General features: G+C 47.3%; 2 protein-coding genes and 1 pseudogene across 3 annotated transcripts in view; 1 reads left to right on the top strand and 2 right to left on the bottom strand.

The window, feature by feature from the left end:
* USP20 (ubiquitin specific peptidase 20) overlaps positions 1-13940 on the bottom strand; it is a 49302-nt gene extending 35362 nt beyond the window's left edge. Inside the window, exon 1 of the mRNA XM_082657378.1 lies at positions 13878-13940. The gene's annotated coding sequence lies outside the window, so the exon portion shown is untranslated. The remainder of the gene's footprint in view (positions 1-13877) is intronic.
* On the bottom strand, positions 2600-14198 carry LOC309823742 (septin-7-like; annotated as a pseudogene). The gene is made up of 4 exons: positions 14126-14198; positions 13878-13989; positions 13756-13824; positions 2600-3824 (listed from the first exon to the last, which is right to left on the bottom strand). The product of its transcript is annotated as a septin-7-like (transcript).
* Positions 14108-21192, top strand: LOC309824408 (splicing factor C9orf78). The gene is made up of 9 exons (XM_082657291.1): positions 14108-14279; positions 14641-14700; positions 15989-16040; positions 16183-16253; positions 17151-17228; positions 17808-18005; positions 18736-18872; positions 18977-19075; positions 20531-21192. Exons 1-9 carry the CDS (start codon positions 14197-14199, stop codon positions 20620-20622), a joined length of 870 nt encoding a protein of 289 aa, XP_082513417.1. The 5' UTR covers positions 14108-14196; the 3' UTR covers positions 20623-21192.
* Positions 21193-21438: the final 246 nt, after the last annotated feature.

The following is a 21438-nucleotide window of genomic DNA, read 5'->3' on the forward strand; positions in this document are numbered from 1 at the left end:
AATCAGACCACTTACGTTCCTGCAACTTCAGATAGAAAAAAAGCCCTGCGGCTGACAACCCTCTGTGTACTCTCACTGCCCATTTCACAGATGAAGAAACAGAACTGGAGCTAATGAGCTAGGAACTTGGCCACGGTCGATCCTGGGCTGGTACGTGGTGGGCGGGGACCTGATCAGATCTGTCCAGTGCAGAGCCTTGCTCTAAGTCAGGGGTCAGCAAAATTTTTCTATAAGGGCCCAGGTAGTAAGTATTTAGGCTTTGCTGCCCACAGTGATCTTCATCACATATTCTTCTTTGTTTCTGTTTTGTTTTATAATCCATTAAAAATATATTTTAAAAAACTTCTTAGCTCGGGACTTCCCTGGTGGCGCAGTGGTTAAGAATCCTCCTGCCAGGGGCTTCCCTGGTGGCGCAGTGGTTGAGAGTCCGCCTGCCGATGCAGGGGACACGGGTTCGTGCCCCGGTCTGGGAAGATCCCACATGCTGTGGAGCGGCTGCGCCTGTGAGCCATGGCCGCTGAGCCTGCGCGTCCGGAGCCTGTGCTCCGCAACGGGAGAGGCCACAACAGTGAGAGGCCCGCGTACCGCAAAAAAGAATCCTCCTGCCGGTGCAGGGGGCACGGGTTCGAGCCCTGGTCCGGGAAGATCCCACATGCCACGGAGCAACTAAGCCCGTGCGCCACAACTACTGAGACTGCACTCTAGAGCCCGCAAGCCACAACTACTGAGCCCACGTGCCACAACTACTTAAGCCCACACGCCTGGAGCCCGTGCTCCGCAACAAGAGAAGCCACCGCATTGAGAAGCCCGCACATCGCAACGAAGAGCGGACCCCGCTCACCGCAACTAGAGAAAGCCTGCGTGCAGCAACTAAGACCCAATGCAGCCAAAAATAAATTAATTAAAAAAAAAATTCTTAGCTCGAGGGCCTGACAAAACAATCCCAGCCTGCTGTCACAGTTAGCCAACCGCTGTTCTAAGTCAGTGTGCACTGGGCCTCACCAAAAGCAAGCCCGATCACTGGCATTCCACATTCCACCGCACACAAATGCCCACCAGTTTAAGTAAGGCAGAGAGCAAAGAACAGTCAAGAGGGTTGACCTGGCTCCAGATTTTCTCTAAGTAAGTCATCAAGGGTGTGTGCAAAGACAGAATGACAAAGACATCCACTGTAGCGCTGTTTATAATTGGGGGAAACTGGACATAATCTAAGTGAACAACAACAGGCGATTGGTTAAATAGTAACACAACCATACACTGTTGTACTACGTTGCCATTGAAAATGATGATGAATGTTGAATCTTCCTATCCATGGAATTAAATTAGATCTAAATAAGTGGAGAGATATACCATGTTCACGGACTAGCACACTTAATATTGTTAAGATGTCTGTTCTCCCCAAATTGATCTACAGATTCAATGTAATCTCAATCAAAATCCCAGCAGCCTTGTTTGTAGAAATTGCCGAGCTGATTCTAAAATTTATAAGGGGACTTCCCTGGTGGTGCAGTGGTTAAGAATCCTCCTGCCAATGCGGGGGACACAGGTTCAATCCCTGGTCCAGGAAGATCCCACATGCCACGAAGCAACTAAGCCTGTGTGCCACAACTACTGAGCCTGCGCTCTAGAGCCCGCAAGCCACAGCTACTGAGTCCGTGTGCCACAACTACTGAAGCCCGTGTGCCCTAGAGCCCGTGTGCCGCCACTACTGAAGCCCCCGCACCCTAGGGTCTGCGTGCCGCAACTACTGAAGCCCATACGCCTAGAGCCTGTGCTCCACAGGAGAAGCCACAGCAATGAGAAGCCCACACGTTGCAATGAAGAGTAGCCCCTGCTCGCCGCAACAAGAGAAAGCCCGTGCACAGCAATGAAGACCCAACACAGTCTAAATAAATAAATAAATTTTTTTTCATTAAAAAAAATAAAATAAAATTTATAGGGAAAAGCAAAAGACCTAGAATAGCCAAAACAATTTTTGAAAAGAACAAAGTTGGAAGACTTATACCACTTGACTTAAGACTTTCTATAAAGCTACAGTAATCAAGTCAGTGTGGCATGGGCTCAAACACAGACATACAGCTCAAAGGAACAGAGTAGAGAGTCTAGACCCACACATTTGTTGTCAATTGATTTCCAACAAAGGTACTGATATAATTCATTATTATTATTTTTTTTAATTTTGGCCGTGCCAAGTCTTAGTTGTGGCGTGCAGACTTCCTAGCCGCGGCATGCAGACTCTTAGTTGTGGTGTGCGGACTTCTTAGCTGCGGCATGCAGACTCTTAGTTGTGGCATGAGGGATGTAGTTCCCTGACCAGGGATAGAACCTGCTCCCCCTGCATTGGGAGCGTGGAGTCTTACCCACTGGACCACCAGGGAAATCCCAAGGTACTGATATAATTCAATGGGCAAAAGATGGTCTTTTCAACAAATGGTACTGGAACAATGATATCCATATGGTAAAAAAAAATGAACTTTAACCCCTACCCTACATATCATATACAAAAATTATTTAGAAATGAATCACAGACTTTATGTAATTGGTGGTCAGTAGAGGGTTTAAAAGACCTTCCCTTTCTTCTCATTTTTTTCCATGGTTCTCAGAGTTTGGTTGTTCGAAAGTACACTGTTGAGTTTTTCCAGTTTGATTTCTCATCTTCAAATTGATGACATTTTTCCTCCAATTCTTTGTGCAGCGCTTCCAAATTCTTTTTCATTTGCTCATGGCGCTGCTGGAGCTCAGCTTCAGAGTCCTTCAGCTTTTGAACTTTTTCTTTGGCCTTCATCTCCAACACCTGCTCCATCTCCAACGTCATCTTAGCTACACGCTCCCTTCTTTCTTCTTCCATTTGTGCCGGGGGCTCTTAGGAAGCTGCCTTTTGTTCTTTTTGTTATCAACTCCAGCGTAAGTCACAGCTGCAGGTTTTCTGCTTCTGTAGTTCTCATAGCGCACGTTACCAATGACACCTTTCAAGTCCTGCATGTGTGTTCTTAGCAACGTATTTCTTAGAATTGTCAAATTCCAATGTTCACCACTTTTAACTTCAGCAATACCCCAAAGGTACCGCCTTCCTCTGACCCTTTTGCCATTAACCTTGATGACAGTACTGCTACCTTCCACAAGAGGGAAACGGTCCTCCATGTTTTTAACAAGTTTTTATTTTTCGTCATCATCTGTTTCTGGAAATTCACGTATTTTAATTTTATAGTTTTGGGTTTCTTTCATCATCTGTTTTCTAAACTGTTGATACTTCTCTGGTGTGAGCTTTGGCAATAAGTGGGATAATACTCACTTTTTCATGCAAACACTTCATAAACTCGATATCCAACGGTTGAAGTCCATGTCTTGAAGAAGCAACGAAGTGTAAACAACACCGCATCTTGTTGTCCAGCGTCTAACGTCTGTTCACTCGAGATTCTGCACTTAGGTGGTCCTCGCATGTGCTATCAATGCAGTCAGTAACAGGCTGTCAGCAGTTTCTATGCCCAACTGCATCTCCAAACCCCAGGGCATCAACTATCGTGAGCAGCAACTGAGCACCACCTTCTTTGAAGAAAACTTTGGATTGTTCCACCTATACGGTCTTTTTTATTCTATGGAAGGACCTGGATGCTCTGCAGAATACAAATCTGTGAGGAATAACGAGTTGGTTAATGTGGAACCCTAAGTGTGAATCCAACCGCTCTCTTCACTGATTGCTGTGTACTTGATGTGGGAGATCTGCAAACCCCACGGAGCCCTCAAGGTCCGTCTGCTGAGCCACCACCGCAGCCCCGGACCTCACCCTGACCCTCCCGTTGACCAACAGCCCCTCCAGGACCAGCCTGGGCACGGAACAGCCCACCGGATCACAGACTTTAAACAAACAAATTACAGCTTTGAAACTTCTAGAGGAAAAAACAGAGAAAATCTTGGCGACTTTGAAGCTGGCGAAGGTCTCAGGGCACAAAAGGCATTAATCATAAAAGGAAACATTGATGAACCGGACTTTTGCAAAATTAAAACTTTTTCTTTTCAAAAGATGCTGTTAAGAAAATGAAAAGACAAACTACAGGCTGGGAGAAAATGTTCACGAAACCTGTATCTGACAAATACCCAAAATATATAAAGAACTCTTACAACTCCCAAAAGGGTAAATGGTCTAATTTTGTTAAACGGACAAATGATTGAACAGATACTTCACCAAGTAAGAATGGCCAACGAGCCCATGAAAACACGCTCAACATCACCTGCCATCAGAGACATGCAAGTTAAAACCATGAGATAACATCTCACACACCCAAGAATATCTAAAACTAGTAACATACGTTACCAGCTGTTGCTGAATTTGTAAAGGAATTCTCATAGATTCTGATAGGAGTGTTAAGTGGTATAAAAACCTTTGGAAAATAGTTTAGCAGTTTCCTACAAAGTTAAGCTTATACTTATCATAGGATCCTGCAGTTCCTCTCTTAGATATCGTCCCAGGAGAAACGAAAACATGCATCTACACAAAGACTTGTACACAGACACTCATAATAGCTTTATACATCATAGCCAGAAATTGGAAAGACCCTAAATGTCCAACAAACAGGGGACTGACGCAAACTCTTGCTATTTTCATATCATAGAATAATGCATGGCATTAGAGAGACCTACTGATACCCACAGCAACATGAATCAATTCCAGAAACATTAAGCTGAGGAAAAGAAGTCAAAGAAACAAAAAAGTACACATTATATGATTCTTTTATGAAATTTCAAAACAGACGAAACTAATCTGCAGTGATAGAAACTGGATCAGTAGTTGCCTGGGGCAGAAGGTAAGGCTACACTGCAAAGAGGCAAGAGGAAACTTTCTATGGTCTTGGAATGTTTTAGATGACATTATGCGAAATGAGATAAGCCGGACACTAAAGGACAAATACTGTACGACTCTACCTATACGAGGTCCCTAGAGGAGTCAGATCCATAGAGACAGACAGTAGCATGATGGCTGTCAGGGGTAGGGGGAATGGGGAGTTGATTTGTGGGTGCAGAGTTTCCGCTTGGGGAGATGGAAAAGTTCTGGAGATGGACGGTGGTGATGGTTGCCTAACATTGTGAACATACTTAACGCCAGCGAGCTGTACACTAAAAGATGATTAAGATGGTACATTTTATGTTATATGTATTCTACTGACGTTTTAAAACTACAATAAAATACAATAACTTTTAAATAAGTTGCATAAGAATACATATAATATGACACCATTAAAACAAATCTGAAAAAGCTGGGATGGGGTATAATGAAGTAAACTACTCAATGACCAGGAAAGACACTGGTCCCCACTGGTGCCCGGCCGTGCTGCTCAATGTAGCTCTCCCTCTCTCATCCCTCAGTTCTCAGCTTCACTGTCCCCTGACCAGGTCCCCTGGCCACCCTGCTGAAGGCAGTCCCACCCTACCCCACTACTCTCTTTCGAGAAAGGCCCTCTGTCCATCCTGGCCCATACTTGGCATGCTCTATAATCATTTTGGTCATTTATCCTTTTTTTTTTTTTTTGGCCATGCTGTACAGCAGGCAGGATCTTAGTTCCCCACCAGGGATCGAACCCAGGTCCCCTGCAGTGGAAGCGCAGAGTCCTAACCACTAGACTGCCGGGATTTTTTGTTTGTCTAATTCCTATCTTTCCTCAAGAATGTGAGTCCCCTAAGGGCAGGGATCTGTTTTATGCACTGTTGTATCCCAAATACCTAAAACAGCACCTGGAACACAGTAACTTCTCAGTAAATATTTGCTGAATGAATCGGAAGTCAAAAAGCCATACAGATGCAAACTATTATACATAGAATGGATAAATAAGGTCCTACTGTATAGCACAGAAACGATATTCAATATCCTGTAATAAACCATAATGGAAAAGGAAAAAAAGTCAAAAAGTTATAAAACGCTGTTATAGTAAAATTCCATTTTGGTAAAATAATTTTGTTTTTGCACCTACAGAAAGGGTGCCCTCCTCATCTCTGGGAGGATGGAGTCAAGTGATTTCTTTTCCTCCTTTTTTGCGTGTCTGCATTTTCTGCAACAAATTTGTGTTGCTTTTGTAACATAGACCCTAACTGGTTACTTTTAAGTATAATTTTTAAAGTTTCGAAAATAAGGGCTTCCCTGGTGGCGCAGTGGTTGAGAGTCCGCCTGCTGATGCAGGGGACACAGGTTCGTGCCCTGGTCCGGGAAGATCCCACATGCCGCGGAGCAGCTGGGCCCGTGAGCCATGGCCGCTGAACCTGCGCGTCTGGAGCCTGTGCTCCGCAACGGGAGAGGCCACAACAGTGAGAGGCCTGCGTACTGCAAAAAAAAAAAAAAAAAAAAGTTTCGAAAATAAGAGGAGCACGTGTCCGGCCTCTTCGGTATGTGGGGTTGCCCCTCTTGCGTCTGTCCGTGCTTCTCTGCAGACTCCTGAGAGCACCCTGGGGAGGAGAACCTCATCCCTTGGAGCTCTCCAGGCCCACAGAGTGTGAACAGGACACTTGAGGGCCATTTCAGAGAGGGGCAGCAGCACCTGAGTGGTCCCGGAAGCCCCAACAGAGGAACTGCCTCAGCCGCTACCTGGATGGCTTGAAAAGTACAACTCTTCACCTTGTGACTCGTTCGGAAGAAGATTTGCTCTTAACACCTTTGTTTTTGCCTCATTAACTTCTGCGCTGGATTAAAAATTTTCATCTTCTCCTACCTACCCTGCAAAGAGAAAATGGCGTCTTTGTTTGGTTTTAATGAAATTAATATTCACCTCCATAGAAGCTGGAAAACACAGGCAAACAAAATGAAATAAAAATCACCTGTAATCCTTCTATACAGAAAAAAATTTGGTTACTGCTTTGGTAAGTCTTATTCATATGTATGAATATATAAATTTTAAAACTAAACCAGACTATGACAGATATAGTTTGCATACAGATTTTTTTGGTTTATATTATATACGTTTCCCACATCACTAGACTTCTTTTTAACAACTTCATTTCTAATGGCTGAATAACATTACACCACATACAATTTAAGCTCTACAATACCTTACTTAACCATTCTCCTACTGTTGGACACTTAGGATATTTGTGTGTGTGTGTGTGTGTGTTTTGTTATTAGATATATGGCAGTGAGGAATATTTTAGAATATAAATCTTTGACCACAGGAAAAATTACTGGGTCAAAATGTTTGTTTTGAAGGCACTAGATATATATAGACAAATTTTCCTCCAGAAAGATTATATAAATTTATCTGCCTCCCAACAGTGTATGAGCAACATAGAAAGTTTAAGGTTTACTAACATTATTTAAAAAGTTAATGGTTAAACATCATTTTATACAAATAGACCCACAAACATAGAAAACAAACTTGTGGTTACCCAAGGGGAAATTAGGAGGCTAGGATTAACATACACACCCTACTATATAAAATAGATAACCAACAAGGACCTACTGTATAGCACAGGGAACTATACTCAATATTTTGTAGTAACCTATAAAGGAAAAGAATCTGAAAAAAATACATATATATATATATATAAACACACCTATATATATATATACACCTATATATACCTACATACACACATATATATACCTATGCACACCTATATATGTATGTATGTATAACTGAATCACTGTGCTATACACCTGAAACTAACACGACATTGTAAATCAACTATACTTCAAGTTTTAAAAAAATCAGTTTACATACAGGGAAACGTCAAGTGGTAGTACCGAAAACTTTGGGTGCTTAATAGTCCACGCAGGACACGAAACATCTGAAGTGCATGAGTCTGCAAGGATCATACTTTACTGATCCCAGCCGTCTAAAATTTTTCATTTTGTTTTATCTTGGTCCCCAACCAACGCTGACCTCCTTAGGGTGATGCGAAAGAAGCCAGGCCCGGGCCCTGCCCTCATGGGGCACAGAGTTCCCTGTTTCAACACCAGGGCACCTGTGTGCAGCCACAAAGGATGCTATAATTACTAACGGGAGTCACCTTCCACTGCGCTCTTACTACATGTCAGTTGCTCCACACCCATCGTCCCCTGGAGTGGTCTGTAATCACACAAGGCAATTATGGAGACAGCTAGCCCTGAGTTCGGCTCCTTGCTCTTGTCACTTGCAAGCTGTGTATCTTTAGCTAAATCACCCAACCCTCAGTTTCCTCATCCAGGAAAATGGGGACAAAGACAGCAACTAGGGTAACTGAGAGGATGAAGTGGGGCAATGCATGGGAAGGATTTTTTTTTTTTTTTTGCAGTACGCGGGCCTCTCACTGTTGTGGCCTCTCCCGTTGCGGAGCACAGGCTCCGGACACGCAGGCTCAGCGGCCATGGCTCGCGGGCCCAGCCGCCCCGCGGCATGTGGGATCCTCCCAGACCAGGACAAGAACCCGTGTCCCCTGCATCGGCAGGCGGACTCTCAACCACTGCACCACCAGGGAAGCCCCATGGGAAGGATTTAATGACTTCTGATCACTTGGACTTGCAGGGCGGCTCAGAGTTTGTATTTATCTGCACAGCAACAAAGTTCAAAAAATGCTTAGTACTATAAATTGTGTTACTGGCCACGCTTTATAGATCTGGAAACTGAGATTGGTAGGAACATAAGTCGCATGTCCTGCATCAGCTTTTCACTCAGGGCTCCATTGCCCAGGACAGTGCAGGCCAAGCAGCCCAGTCGAGAAATGTATAATGTCCACCAAGTATGACACACAGCAGGTGACTAACGCAGTTCTGGCTCTCGGTGACACTTTTAAAGATCCAAGCTCACCTCCTAGTGCTTCTGACATCAAAGTAAAGCCCTGAAAAGAGACCCAAGGGAATGGTGCAAATCCTTAAATAGGGCTCCTGTCCCAAGGCAGTCGGCACCTCTGCTTCTAGGCAAATCAATTCCCTTTCTCAACACAGGCTGAGAAACTGTTCCAGAGAAAAGGCACTAAAAAGACTTGACAAAATTGGATCCTGGATCAACGGGGAAAAGGACATTAGTGGAACAACTGACACATTTGAATATGGACTACATATTAGATAACAGTATTTGTTATGGACCCAGTTGTGTCCCCCCACCAATTCATATGTTGAAGTCCTAACCTCCAGTACCTTAGAATATAATCTTATTGGGAGATGAGGTCTTTAAAGAGGTAATTAAGTTCAATGAGGTCTTTAGGGTGGGCCTTAATCCAACCTGACTGGTGTCCTTATAAGAGGAGGAAATTTGGATACACAAGGAGGCACCAGGGATGCACCCAGAGAAGAGACCATGTGAGGACACAGCAAGGAGGTCACTGTCTACAAGTCAAGGAGAGGCCTCAGAAGAAACCAAATCTGCTGACATCTTTATCTTGGACCTCCAGCCTCCAGAACTGTGAGAAAATAAATTTCTGTTGTTTAAGCCACCCAGTCTGTGGACTTTATGGCAGCCCTGGGAAACTGATATAGTATTATATCAATGTTAAAGTTTCTGAAGATGAAAACCATTTTCAGGTTATGTATTACAGTGTCCTTGTTCTTAGATAATTCCTCCTGAAATAGTTAGGGGCAAAGGGTCATGATATCTGCAACTTACTCTTAAATAGATCGGCAATAATGATTCTGGTGATAATGAGTGTATAAATATACAGACAGTAAACAGGGTAAACATATTAATAATCGGTGAATACAGGTGAAGGGTACAAATGGGATTTCATTTTATTATTCTTTTCGCTTTTCTATAAGTTTGATGTTTTTCAAAATAGACACTTTTGAAAGAGTCCCTTTAATTCACTTAAGGTGGGAGCAGGGAGGGGTCTTTCGGAAAAGGTAACCCTAACTCAACACCAGAAGCTCGAGTGCCTACTCTGCGCTAGGCACGATGCCCGGCACTTCACTACACACTCTTGGGTAAGGACCGCTGTTTCTCATCTTACGGAGGAAGAACGGAGGCTCCGAGATGGGAAGCCACTTGCCTGAGACCAGAGAGCAAGGAAGCGGTGCAGTGGGAAGTGAGCCAGGTGGGGTCCGCCTTCACAGCCCTTCCCACCCTTCCCTCTGTGCAAATAAACGGAGTGCACACGGCAGGCGTTTAATAAAGACTGAAAGGGAACGATACCTGTGCTGCTGAGAGGCCTGGATGCGGGAATGGGCCCTCTTGAGAGCCGCAGCTCCGCTGTGCTGCTGGAAATCACCGCCTCACAGCCAGCGCCCGAGATGCCAGCCAGAGGGGTTGCGACTCCACTACAGCGATGCCAGGGCACCTGTCCCTCCTGACCCACCAGACCCACCTCCTCTCTCGGGGACAAGAAAGCAGGAAGAAAGGAGGCAGGCCGGTAGGTCTGGCACTGAGCCCACCCGTTGCGGGCCCCGGATGAGACTTCCAAGATGCTTCATCCTGAATAAGGGCAGGCACGTTCCCCCTCCCCGGGGCCTGCACGGAGTGATGGGGAAAGTGACCCACCTCAACGCCGCGCAGGAGCGCAGGCAGTGAGGCAGCACACCTGGGCCTGGCAGAGCTGCTGCGACCAGGCCTCAGGTGCCCATTACTCATCACTTTCCTAGGGGTTCTGGCTACATCCTCCTGCCACCTAAGAGCCCAGTTCCTCAGGATGGGAAGGTGATGCTACCAAGCCCGCCCCCAACACAAGGACCCCACCTGCCCTGATCCCCACCACACTGGCCACCCCACACCCCACACACCTGTGCCCACACCCCTCCATGCTGCCCTCTGCCCCACAGAACACGTGTCTCTTCCCTCCCTCATGCCTTCTCTCCATTATACTTCCAAGCAACCCCATTTTCCCCAAATTCCAGATACATCCCTTCCTTTAACCAGTCTTAATTCACTGAGTCAACCATCTTTCCGACTCTCAAAGCAGGACCCTCAAACCTCCTTCCCTGCCAAGCCCTGCCTGCCGCCGCCCAGAGTGGCCCGGTGTACTGGAACGGGTACTACTACACCTCACTAAATCCTCACAACCACTCTGGAGGTCGGGCAACATTGAGAACTAAATCCATCTCCACCTCCATCACTAAAGGAGGAAAGACGGAGGCTCAGAGAGGCGAAGTGACTGGCAGGGGGCCACACAGCTACTGAGCAGCTGAGCCAGGATTCAAACCCAGGACGGCCTGCCCCAAAGTCAGTGCTCTGAACTGTCGGCTCTACCAGCTCCCAAATAGCCCTGGCCAGACTGGAGTGGGGATGACCTTTACATCCTTGAACCCACACCCCCACACCCCCAGAGTAGCTTCCCCTGGCCTCCCTCACGAGTACCTCTTCTGAGTCATTCTTCACACAGCATTTTTCTGCTCAACTTAAATTCCTTAAGTTTAGGATAACATCTCTTCATGGCCCGAAACCTGGTACTGCACTTTGTTCCAGGGTCCAAAAGAGTCTGTTAATGGGGTTTGTGGCTGCCCCACGCTGGCAGTCCCTGGGGCTTAACAGGCGGGAGGCAGTGACTGGCCACGGTCACTGGGAAGCTGGAAACCCTGGAGTAGGTCTAAGCAGAAACTCAGACTAGGACCCCTAAAACCACCAAGCAGGAAAGGATCAGAGAGGTTCATGCCAAGGTCACACAGCCAGTAAACGGCACAGCAGGGGCTCTGGTGGGGAAACGGGCTCAGAGAAGGGAAGTTTCCTGGCCAGACTCACACAGCAAGCTGGCAGAACTGGGACTTGAACCCAGGGCCTAGAATTCAGTCCGCTGCTTTGTCATGTTACCCACCAAACCGCAAACCAGAACACCAACTGAAATTAGCAAGTCAACCCTCCCTGCCACCCCTGATTCCCTTGTCTTGCTCTATTTTTTTCTATTTCCATGGCATCACCTTCTAACATACTTACATACTTATGTTATCAGAAGATAAAGTCCACTAGTTCAGGGGTCTTTAGTCTCTTCTGCTCCCTAATATTCTTCAAGCACCTAAAACAGTGCCTGCTCCATATACTGAAAGCTCAGTAAATAGATGCTGAATAAGTAAACCCGTCTAACAAACGTTCACTGAATACGTGCTATGGCCAGGCTGTGAACTGCAATCATTTTGCTGGATCCCAAAGACATGAATGCTCACTGACACAAGCCCACGTTTCACCTGGCTCCACAAAGGAGTCGGCACACTAACCCAAACTCAAGCCAAACCTGGACATTTCCTCAGGAACCAAGCTCTCAAACCAAACGAAGACATGGTCTATCTCTGAACTGAAGAGAACCCAGATTTCCCACAGGCTCCCTCTGAGAACCAGTTTCATCCCATCCCCAAGAAGGCCCAGCAAAACTCAGAGGATATGCAGCCCCTCAGCCCAGCCACACGCTGCCAGATTTACAGCTGCCACTTTTCAGCATTACTTTCGCTAAACAAGTCTCAATTAGATCTGCCACAGCCCAGGAGGTTATCGGTGGGCACTCTGGTCTTGGCCAGTGGGGACCGTGCATCTGTACCAGATGGTCCTCCCTGGGATGTCAGATGAGGGGGATCTAGAAATGTCCTTGCCCTTGTGGCCCTCTTCCTAGTGCTGTCCAGTACCCCCAGTGGGAGCGCTGCTGCGAGGGCAAAATTGGAGCCAACTCTGAGAGCGTGAGAGCTGCAGACGTCGACTCCCTGGGTTCCTGCAGCAATTCCCAAGGAGCCTCTCCCTCGGCCACCACGGACAAGGTGCCCAGTGATTCCATGTGCATCTGGGTTTGGCTGAACCAGGCTGCAGAGGGCAAGACTTGGAGGCTTTTAAACTATGGCTTTTCATCAAAGCCAAAAGGCCGTTCCAACAAGTCCTGAGTCTACTATTCGTCTCAGTCCAAGGAAGAGAACAACAACCTCCAAGGAGACTGTTCCAGAGAAAAGTAAGGCATTCCAGAAATGCTGCCCTGCTTCAGAACGGTCTTCCGGAACAGGGAACCTGCAGTAAACATTTACTGAACTCTCATGTGCGCAAGGTGCAGCAGAGGTAGGCCTGTGACTGATTCCTGCTCCACCTTCCAGCTGCGCTACCTGAGGCACATACTGCCTCTCTGAGCCTTGGTGTCTTCGTTTACAAAATGAAAAACAGTAACTGAATCTACTTCCTAGGATTGTTGGATGAGTTCAATGAAATAATGCTGAGTCCAGTGCCTGCCACATAAGAAGTGCTTAATAAGAGGTAGTTCTTGTAAAGGAAAGGACAGACAGTATATTGAGAAAAGAAAAACTAATAAGGGCTTTCTAGACGTCCCGTAAGCCATTATTTATGCATTTAGGTATATCCTAAGCGTTTGTTGATGCCTGTTTTTTCAAACAAACTTAATCCTCACAGCATCCTCGGGTAGAAGGGGCGGAGGCCGGAGAGACAGTCCTCGTGACAAAGGACGAAAACAAGGCCCCCGAAGGTCCCGGGAAGCGGCCAGCAAGCACCCTCAACCCTCAAACCCTCCCGGGTGGGTTCAAAACACCAGACGCGACCCTCCTCGGGGAGAAGTGGCTGGAAGTGATCATTAGCGGGGCAGTCGGGGTTGGGGCTTTAATTCATCATCGCTAAGAAGTGGTCATCTTTTGTCCCTAAAGAAAAAAGTGCCCGTCAGGGCCCAGACCCCGGGGAAATACAAGTCAGCGCTCCGAGACGCCACACACGTGCTTTAAACGCTGGGTCAGGCCCAGGCAGAAATAAAAGAGATAGCGGCCCCTGTTCCAGAGAAGCAACGAGCCCCTGGGGGCTCGAAGTGGGCTGCTGGGGCCCGAGAAGATCCCCTGGGCGCCGGCTGGAGGAGGGGACAGGGCGGTGGCGGCCGGGGTGGGGGGTCCCAGGCTCAGCTCACCTGGCCGCGGCGTTCTGCGTACCAGGCAGGGCCAGGCCCCGCCGGCCCGTAGCTGGACTGGGCTCGCCCCTTCTCGGAGAGACCCGGCCCCCTGAAGCAGCTGGCTGCCGCCCGGAACTCACCTGCCGTAGCAACCGCGCCACCTCCGCCTGTCAGTCAAGCGCGCCTTCCGCGGCTCGGCGCAGCGCAGGGTCATGAGGCCCGGCCGGCCGCGCCCCGCCTCCTCCCCCTCGGCTGCCCAATCGGGAGAGGCCGACGCCAGGGGTAGGGGCGTGGTCAGATGAACGGTGTGGGCCGAGGGCGGGGCCTGAGGGCTTGGGGCCGGACCGAGCCTGGCCGGGCCGGGTAGGGGCCGGCGCTCTGATCTCACTGCTGAGCGCCGGAAGTATCCTAGATCTCAGCGCAGGGGCTCGGCGGCTAGACCGCGGGGCCGGCGCGACCATGCCGGTCACCGGGAAGACTTTCCGCCGGCGCCGGGCCGACTCGGAGTCGGAGGAAGATGAGCAGGACTCAGAGGAAGTTCGGTGCGTTTGGGGCGGGCTTCCACGGGGCAGGAAGAGAGAGGCAGCCTAGGGGGACTCACCACCGGCCAGGTACCTTGTTGACATCATTGCTAATTATGAGCCGGTTGTTATCCCCTTCTGTGAAGAAATTGAGGCCCCTAGGGATGAGACCGCCGCCCCAAGGTCTCATGGTTGGGAGAGGTGCCCCTGGCATGCGCAGCGGTTCTGACTCCCGTTGGTGGGTCCAGACGCAGAGTCACCCTCTGGACCACTGCGGGCAGGCAGCGAGGCAGGGATGTCCCTCGAAGCTGCCTTTTGACTCTGAGTTCCGTGGAGGGTCTCTCAGCCTGTGCATTGCCTTTTTTTTTTTTTTTTTTTTTAGATTAAAACTGGAAGAGACCCGAGAGGTGCAGAACTTGAGGAAGAGGCCCAACGGGGTGAGGTGGGTACTGCGTGGGGGAGAGGACCCGGAGGAGGAGGGCATGACCGAGACACCACCTACCCCGACTCCCGCATCCCCACCCGGTCGCTGTCACAAATATCTCCTCAGGCATAGCCCCTTCTCTTGACACACTTTACACCTTGTACTGTCTGGGGTGGGGTCCAAGCGTTTTTTGCAGATGTTTAATCAGGACATGCCCCGAGCCTTGTGATCTTGAAGTTTACTCCAGAGGTACAGAAACAGGTCATTGATCAGTGTTTTTATTGTCAAATGCACACTGTGATTAACTGTGAAATGCACACTGATTGTTAAGAGTTTGGGAAAATTTAGAAAAGTATAATCATGGAAATAAACAGTACCCATAATTCTCCCATACAGAGGTGATCAGTGTTAACATTTAATGTTCTTTTCCTGTCTGTTTTCTCTCTTTTTTGTAAAGACGATGAGCAGCTTTACTTTTATTCTGTTGTTCTTCGGTAGTCCCCTCTTATCCACGGGGGCTATGTTCTGAGACCCCCAGTGGATACCTGAAGACTGGGTAGTACTGAACCTTATGTAGATTATTTTTTCCTATACTGATGGGTGGGTAGTGTATACAGTGTGGACACTCAGGGCAAAAGGATGATTCACCTCCTCTGTGGGACGGGGCAGGATGGCAGAGATTCATCACACCATTCAGAACAGCTGGTAATTTAAAACTTAGGAATTTTTTTATTTCTGGAATTTTCCATTTAATATTTTTGGACCGCAGATAACTGACACTGTGGAAAGTGAAACCACAGATAAAGGGGGACTACTGTACTTTCAACTTACGATATTGTGGGCATTCAACCACATTGTGGGTAATTTTTCCAAAAACCTTTTTAATATCTGCATAACATTCTATCAGATGTACATATCATAATTTAACTTACCCCTTATTTTGGGACCTGTAGATCATTTTTTAAAATTTCACCATCAAATAAGGCTGCAATAGTATTTTCCTGCATTTGTCTTTAGCTTCATTTTCCCTGAAGGCATAATCTTAGAAATGAGATTTCTAAGCCAAGATAATGCTAAATGACTTTGCAGGAAAATGTACCACTGACGTCACCACTACCCCCACCTCCAGCATCTAGAGTGTTTCTTGGACCCTGTTATTCTTGTAGGCTTTTCCAGCCAGCTTCAGTGTTCACCCCGCAAATCTCACCCTTGCCCTAATGTTGCAACCTAAAGACTTCCTAAATGTTTCTCCTTATCTCTGAATTGTGCCCTTTCTCTCTCTCCCCCACTTTTTGGCTTTTCTCAGTGCTGTAGCCCTGCTGGTGGGAGAGAAGGTACAAGAAGAGACCACTCTAGTGGTGAGTTGCGGGGTCCTCCCTGGGCAGTGGGAAGATGTGGCTGCTCTGCAGTGGATGATTGTGTTTTCTTAAAAGAAAACAAGAAAAAATTCCACTGCAAGTTATATAAATGCTTCTTCTCGGCTGTGTTTGCTCTCTGCAGGATGATCCCTTTCAGATGAAGACAGGTGGGATGGTAGACATGAAGAAACTAAAGGAAAGGGGCAAAGATAAGTAAGTGCAAAACTGGCTGAGAGGCAAATTCACCTGCAGCCCCTGCCTGGGTCTGTGTTCCCCCAGGGAGCTGGGTCCTGCGGCAGCTTTAATGAGACATCTTGGAGTACCCTTTGTGCTTTGTAAACGGTATGTTGTTTAAAAACAAAGAAAACAAAAACTCTTCAAAAGTTAACTTAGAGTGATGCAGGCAGGCACCTCTTGTAAAGGTGCATTGTATATTAACTTTTTTTTTTTTTTTTTAATCCTTGGTTGCGTTGGGTCTTCGCTGCTGCGCGTGGGCTTTCTGTAGTTGCGGCGAGCGGGGGCCACTCCTCGTTGCGGTGCGCAAGCTTCTCATTGCAGTGGCCTCTCCCGTTGCGGAGCACAGGCTCCAGGCGCGTGGGCTTCAGTAGTTGTGGCACACGGGCTCAGTAGTTGTGGCTCACGGGCTCTAGAGCACAGGCTCGGGAGCTGTGGCACACGGGCTTAGTTGCTCTGCGGTACGTGGGACCCTCCTGGACCGGGCCTCGAACCCATGTCCCCTGCACTGGCAGGCGGACTCCCAACCACTGCGCCACCTTGGAAGCCGCTATATATTGTCTTTCAAACCCATGTGGAGGTTGTTTTTCTTTTTTGAGGAAAACATAGAAACAATTACAAAAATAATACAAACAATACAAAAGTGAAATATAAACGAATCTACTCATTCCCCCGAGATATCTCCAGAGGCCGTCAGGGTGCTTGCATATATTCCTAGAGTTCCTTCTATTTACATATCATATATATGTATATATTTCTTGACCATAAACAGGATGTTGTGCATTTCGTTGCATACATGTTTTATTCATGTAACATCACACTCAGCCTCATTTAGCTGTGACTCTAAGGCTCTGCTTCACTGTTCTCTTTTTTTAGGATCAGTGAAGAGGAAGACCTCCATCTGGGGACGTCATTTTCTGCAGAAACCAACCGAAGGGACGAGGACGCTGACATGTAGGTGTCAGTCTGTTCATCAGTAAGAGATTGGGGGAGGGCTCCAGCCAGACAGAGTCCAAGATATTTTGTCACAGATGACATTTCTAGACTTATCCAAAGACAGCAAATTGGCCCCTCTCGTGCCCCTGCCTCCCCTTTCCCCACCGCCTGAGGCTTGAGAACTTTGAAAAACTCAAAAATTCTTTAAAAGTGTGGTTCTTGGAATTTTAGATTCCTTGACTAGTAATGTTCCATCCCCCCAAAATTGCAGGGATAAACAATGGACTTGCTTATTTTTCATTTTGCCAACAAGGCTGTTAAACAAACTACCATCTCCCATTATCTTTTTGTCTTCAAAGAACCTTACACATGGTGTGGTAGGACAGAATCTCATAATATATGTTGGTGCTTTAAGTTGAAAAATTTTAGCTTGATTTAAAAACTCAAGTTATTTTTCTCCTTCTCCATGGAACGATGGCAACTTCATCATCAACCATCACGGCTCCGTGAGCCAGAGTTGGGGACCCCACTCACTTAAAAGACACCAGTTGTGAGCTTTCCTGCCCCTTTTTGAGGCCTTTGGGTATCTCATTTCAGGATGAAGTACATTGAGACGGAGCTGAAGAAGCGGAAAGGGATCGTGGAACACGAGGAACAGAAAGTTAAGCCAAAGAATGCAGAGGACTGCCTTTACGAACTGCCGGAAAACATCCGGGTTTCCTCAGCAAAGAAGACTGAGGAGATGCTGTCCAACCAGATGCTGAGCGGCATCCCGGAGGTGGACCTCGGCATCGAGTGCGTTTCAGACCCACGGTCGTGCCTCTCTCCCGCCCCTAGGCAGAAAAGACGAGCTCTCTGCTTTCCAGTTAAAAGTTAAGGGACTGTTTCTTAACCTGTCTCCTTGGAAACCCACAGATACAAACTATCTTCTGTGGCAGGCTGACATGGTTGTTGCCAGGAGTTTCTCTGAAGGGTTGGTCAGAAGTAGTTAAAGAGACAAGGGACTCTGACTGCCGAAAACAAGAATGTTTTTATTTAGCCTTAGTTCACAGCTCTTCAGCTCTTCTCTTCAGGTCCGTGTATTCTGCTGCTTTATTCTAGCAGGAGCAATGATAAAGGCTCACCCACCCCGTGATCCTTCTTTCATTTTTACTACAAAGCATCTGCTCCAAAAGGGGATTTTTATGGAGGAAATACAGTGGTCATAATCATCTTCGGGTGTGGTAGAAAGTTGGGAGACTTCTGGGTTCTCGCTTCCTTTTTGGCCTTACTAGCTTTGAGCCTTAGTTCACCTGACCTCCAGCTCAGTTTCCTCTTGATCAGAAGAGAGTAACTCCTGCATCTCTGATGCTGGGAGAGCTCCGTGACAGTCTGGCCATAGGGGAGTTGGTAAATTGTAGGGAGCTGTGCCCCAAGAAAGATGACGTCCTTATGCAGTGGGGGGGCTGCCAGCCCCTTTAGTCAGTTCCACCTGAGGCCAGAGGTGTGATGATCTCACTGTGGTGTGGCTCCTTTCTCCCCATAGTGCTAAAATAAAAAATATCATTTCCACGGAGGATGCCAAGGCCCGTCTGCTGGCAGAGCAGCAGAACAAGAAGAAAGACAGTGAGACATCCTTTGTGCCCACCAACATGGCTGTGAATTACGTGCAGCACAACCGATGTAAGTGTCGCGTCTGGGGAAGCAGCTGCGGCCCACGCCATTGGGTTGAGGTCCCTGGGTTCCCAAAGTCTGTCTGACCCGTCCCCTGGTCTCTTTTGGTCCAGTTTATCACGAGGAGCTCAATGCTCCCATACGGAGAAACAAAGAAGAGCCCAAAGCCCGACCGTTGAGAGTGGGCGACACAGAGAAGCCGGAGCCTGAGCGTGAGTACAGCAGAGGCCGCGGGCTGCCTGGCGTGACCGTTGCCCGGGGCCCGTGGAGGTGGGGAGGGACTCGGCAGGGGCGGCGCTTGGGCTTTGGGGTCAGGGCATCTGGGTTCTAGTCCATTTTCTGTACCATGGTCATGTGCCTTCCCCTTTCCAAGCCTCAGTTTCTTTACCTCTAAGATGGGGATAGTAATGAAACTTACCACTTGGGGTTGCTCTAAGGATTCACCGGGCTGTCAAACATAATAGAGACTCAAAAAATTAGAAAATTGCAACAAGCAAAAGTAAATTAAAAGTTAATCATAATTTCACCACCCAAGACAGCCCCTGTTAACATTTTTATATATTGTTATCCCTGGGTATCCGTGGGGGACTGGTTCCCGGACCCGCTGCAGACACCAAAATCTGTGGATGCTCAAGTCCCACCGTCAGCCTTCCGTATCCACGGATGCGGGACCCAGGGATACCAAGGGCTGACTGTGTATAACCTTGCCCACTGTTAAAAAATATACATACTCTGTATACACACTTAATAGGATCTCACAGCTTTTTAGTGTGCTCTGCCTGTCTCTCCATGACAGTAAATACATTTTCCCCTTCAATGGCCGTATCACGTTCTGCTGTATAGATAGATGTCCTATAGTCTAACCATTTCCCTCTGGCGGGACACTTAGGTTGTTTCCCAGTTTTCCCTATTTAATGATGATCATTCTTGCCTATGTCATGTCCTTAAGCTGCCTTGTGAGAACTCACCAAATGATCCTAATTTGTTCTCCCGCCAGCAACATCCAGCAGTGCCCCTTTCCTACGTGCTCACCAGCACCAGGCGGTGTCATCTTTCTCATCAGCAATGGGATGATTCTAAGGAAATGCTAAATTTGCTGAGGCTTCTGAAAATCCAGCCTGTTGCTCTGTTTCTTCCTTCCTACTTGAGAAATTATTTTCTGTAACACCTTAGCTGTGTAGTCTTTGATTCCCAAAGAGCTTCCTATTATTAATACCTAGGAAGCAGGGACTTTGGAGGCACCAAAGGGTTCACCTCAGCCTACCTTCACTTCCTGAGTGACCTTGAGCAAATCAGCTAACCTCTCTGAGCAGAGATGGTAACATGCCCCTGCTAGGATTGCTGGGTGGGTGAAAGGAAGTCTTGTCTAAACAGATTTAGTGCCATGCCTGGTACGTTGTCAAGCTCTCAGTGAAGCGTAGCTACTGCTGCTCACCTGGTCTGACATTGAAGTCAGCATATTTTGGTTGGCACCTGACTCCACCATGTTTATTGCTATTCACCCAAAAACAGATACTTACTGAGGCCCTACTATGTTCCTGTTCACTAGAGTAGGCACTGGGGCTCCTGTAGGGAGTGAGACAGGCATGGTCGTCCTTGCCTACGTGGAGCTACGCCTGTTGTTGGCTTCCAGCATGGCAAACAGCTTTTCCTCTTTTCCTTCTCAGGGTCCCCTCCCAACCGCAAGCGTCCTGCCAACGAGAAGGCCACAGATGACTATCACTACGAGAAGTTCAAGAAGATGAACAGGCGGTACTGAGGGAGGCTAAAGGGGAGAGGTGCAAAGTGGGGTATAAACAGTGTCGTTCACTCCCTTTATTCCCCCTGATAAAAGGCTTCCTGGACAGAAGCCTGCTCATTGGCTAGCAGACAGTTCCCAAAACAGACTCTATCCGTCCTGCTGCTTACCTGCTGGATTTTTCAGGCACTGAATTTGTAACCTTTTGGAACAATGTGTAGTTTTCCTCTTTGGGGACAAACTCTATTCTTGAGAGCATTATTAAATCTCGTTTGTAAATACGTTGACTTTCTCCTAATATTTGCCCTGGGTCAGGAGGAAACAGTTGTGTGTTTCAGGGTGAGATAATACCCTTTCGATTGTGGTTTTATTATTATTATATATGCAATCATGTCTCCTGTTTTCAAGTATCTGGAGTGGGGTTCAGAAATGCATCCGTCACTGTTTACAGTGGATCCAGCTGACAGCAGAAAAATCTAGCTTGAGATCAAAGGAACACTGGTATTTTCTGACTTTTACAAAGTTATCTGTTTCTTTTCATTATGAAAGAAAAAACAATTTCTATCACTTAAGTATTAAATATGAAATGGACCCAGCCTTATTGTTTGTATTGCGTCTTCTTATACCAACGCTAGGTAATGTGTTCAGAGTCTGGGGTTGGGCAGCTCAAAAGCAAAATTCAATCACTGAGAGGGGTTTTCTCATTTAGTTTAAGAGAGGTGGGCAGGCTTCAGTCGCTGAGCTGTCAGGTATGGCCCACCTGTGACATTTTCCCTGAGGTAGTTACACAGGTTGTGACGAGGAAAGAACAGGTTGGTTGACTCCTGGGCTGATTTA

The sequence above is a fragment of the Grampus griseus genome (assembly GCF_964374135.1).
Source record: "Grampus griseus genome assembly, chromosome: 6".
Classification (NCBI taxonomy): domain Eukaryota; kingdom Metazoa; phylum Chordata; class Mammalia; order Artiodactyla; family Delphinidae; genus Grampus; species Grampus griseus.

What these genes read in the sequence shown, in the direction of transcription:
- LOC309824408 (XM_082657291.1), top strand. Translation starts at nt 14,197, where the DNA reads ATGCCGGTCACCGGGAAGACTTTCCGCCGGCGCCGGGCCGACTCGGAG. An exon ending in TTACGTGCAGCACAACCGAT is followed by an intron (nt 18,873 to 18,976) that starts GTAAGTGTCGCG and finishes CTTTTGGTCCAG; the next exon opens with TTTATCACGAGGAGCTCAAT. An exon ending in AGAGAAGCCGGAGCCTGAGC is followed by an intron (nt 19,076 to 20,530) that starts GTGAGTACAGCA and finishes TTTCCTTCTCAG; the next exon opens with GGTCCCCTCCCAACCGCAAG.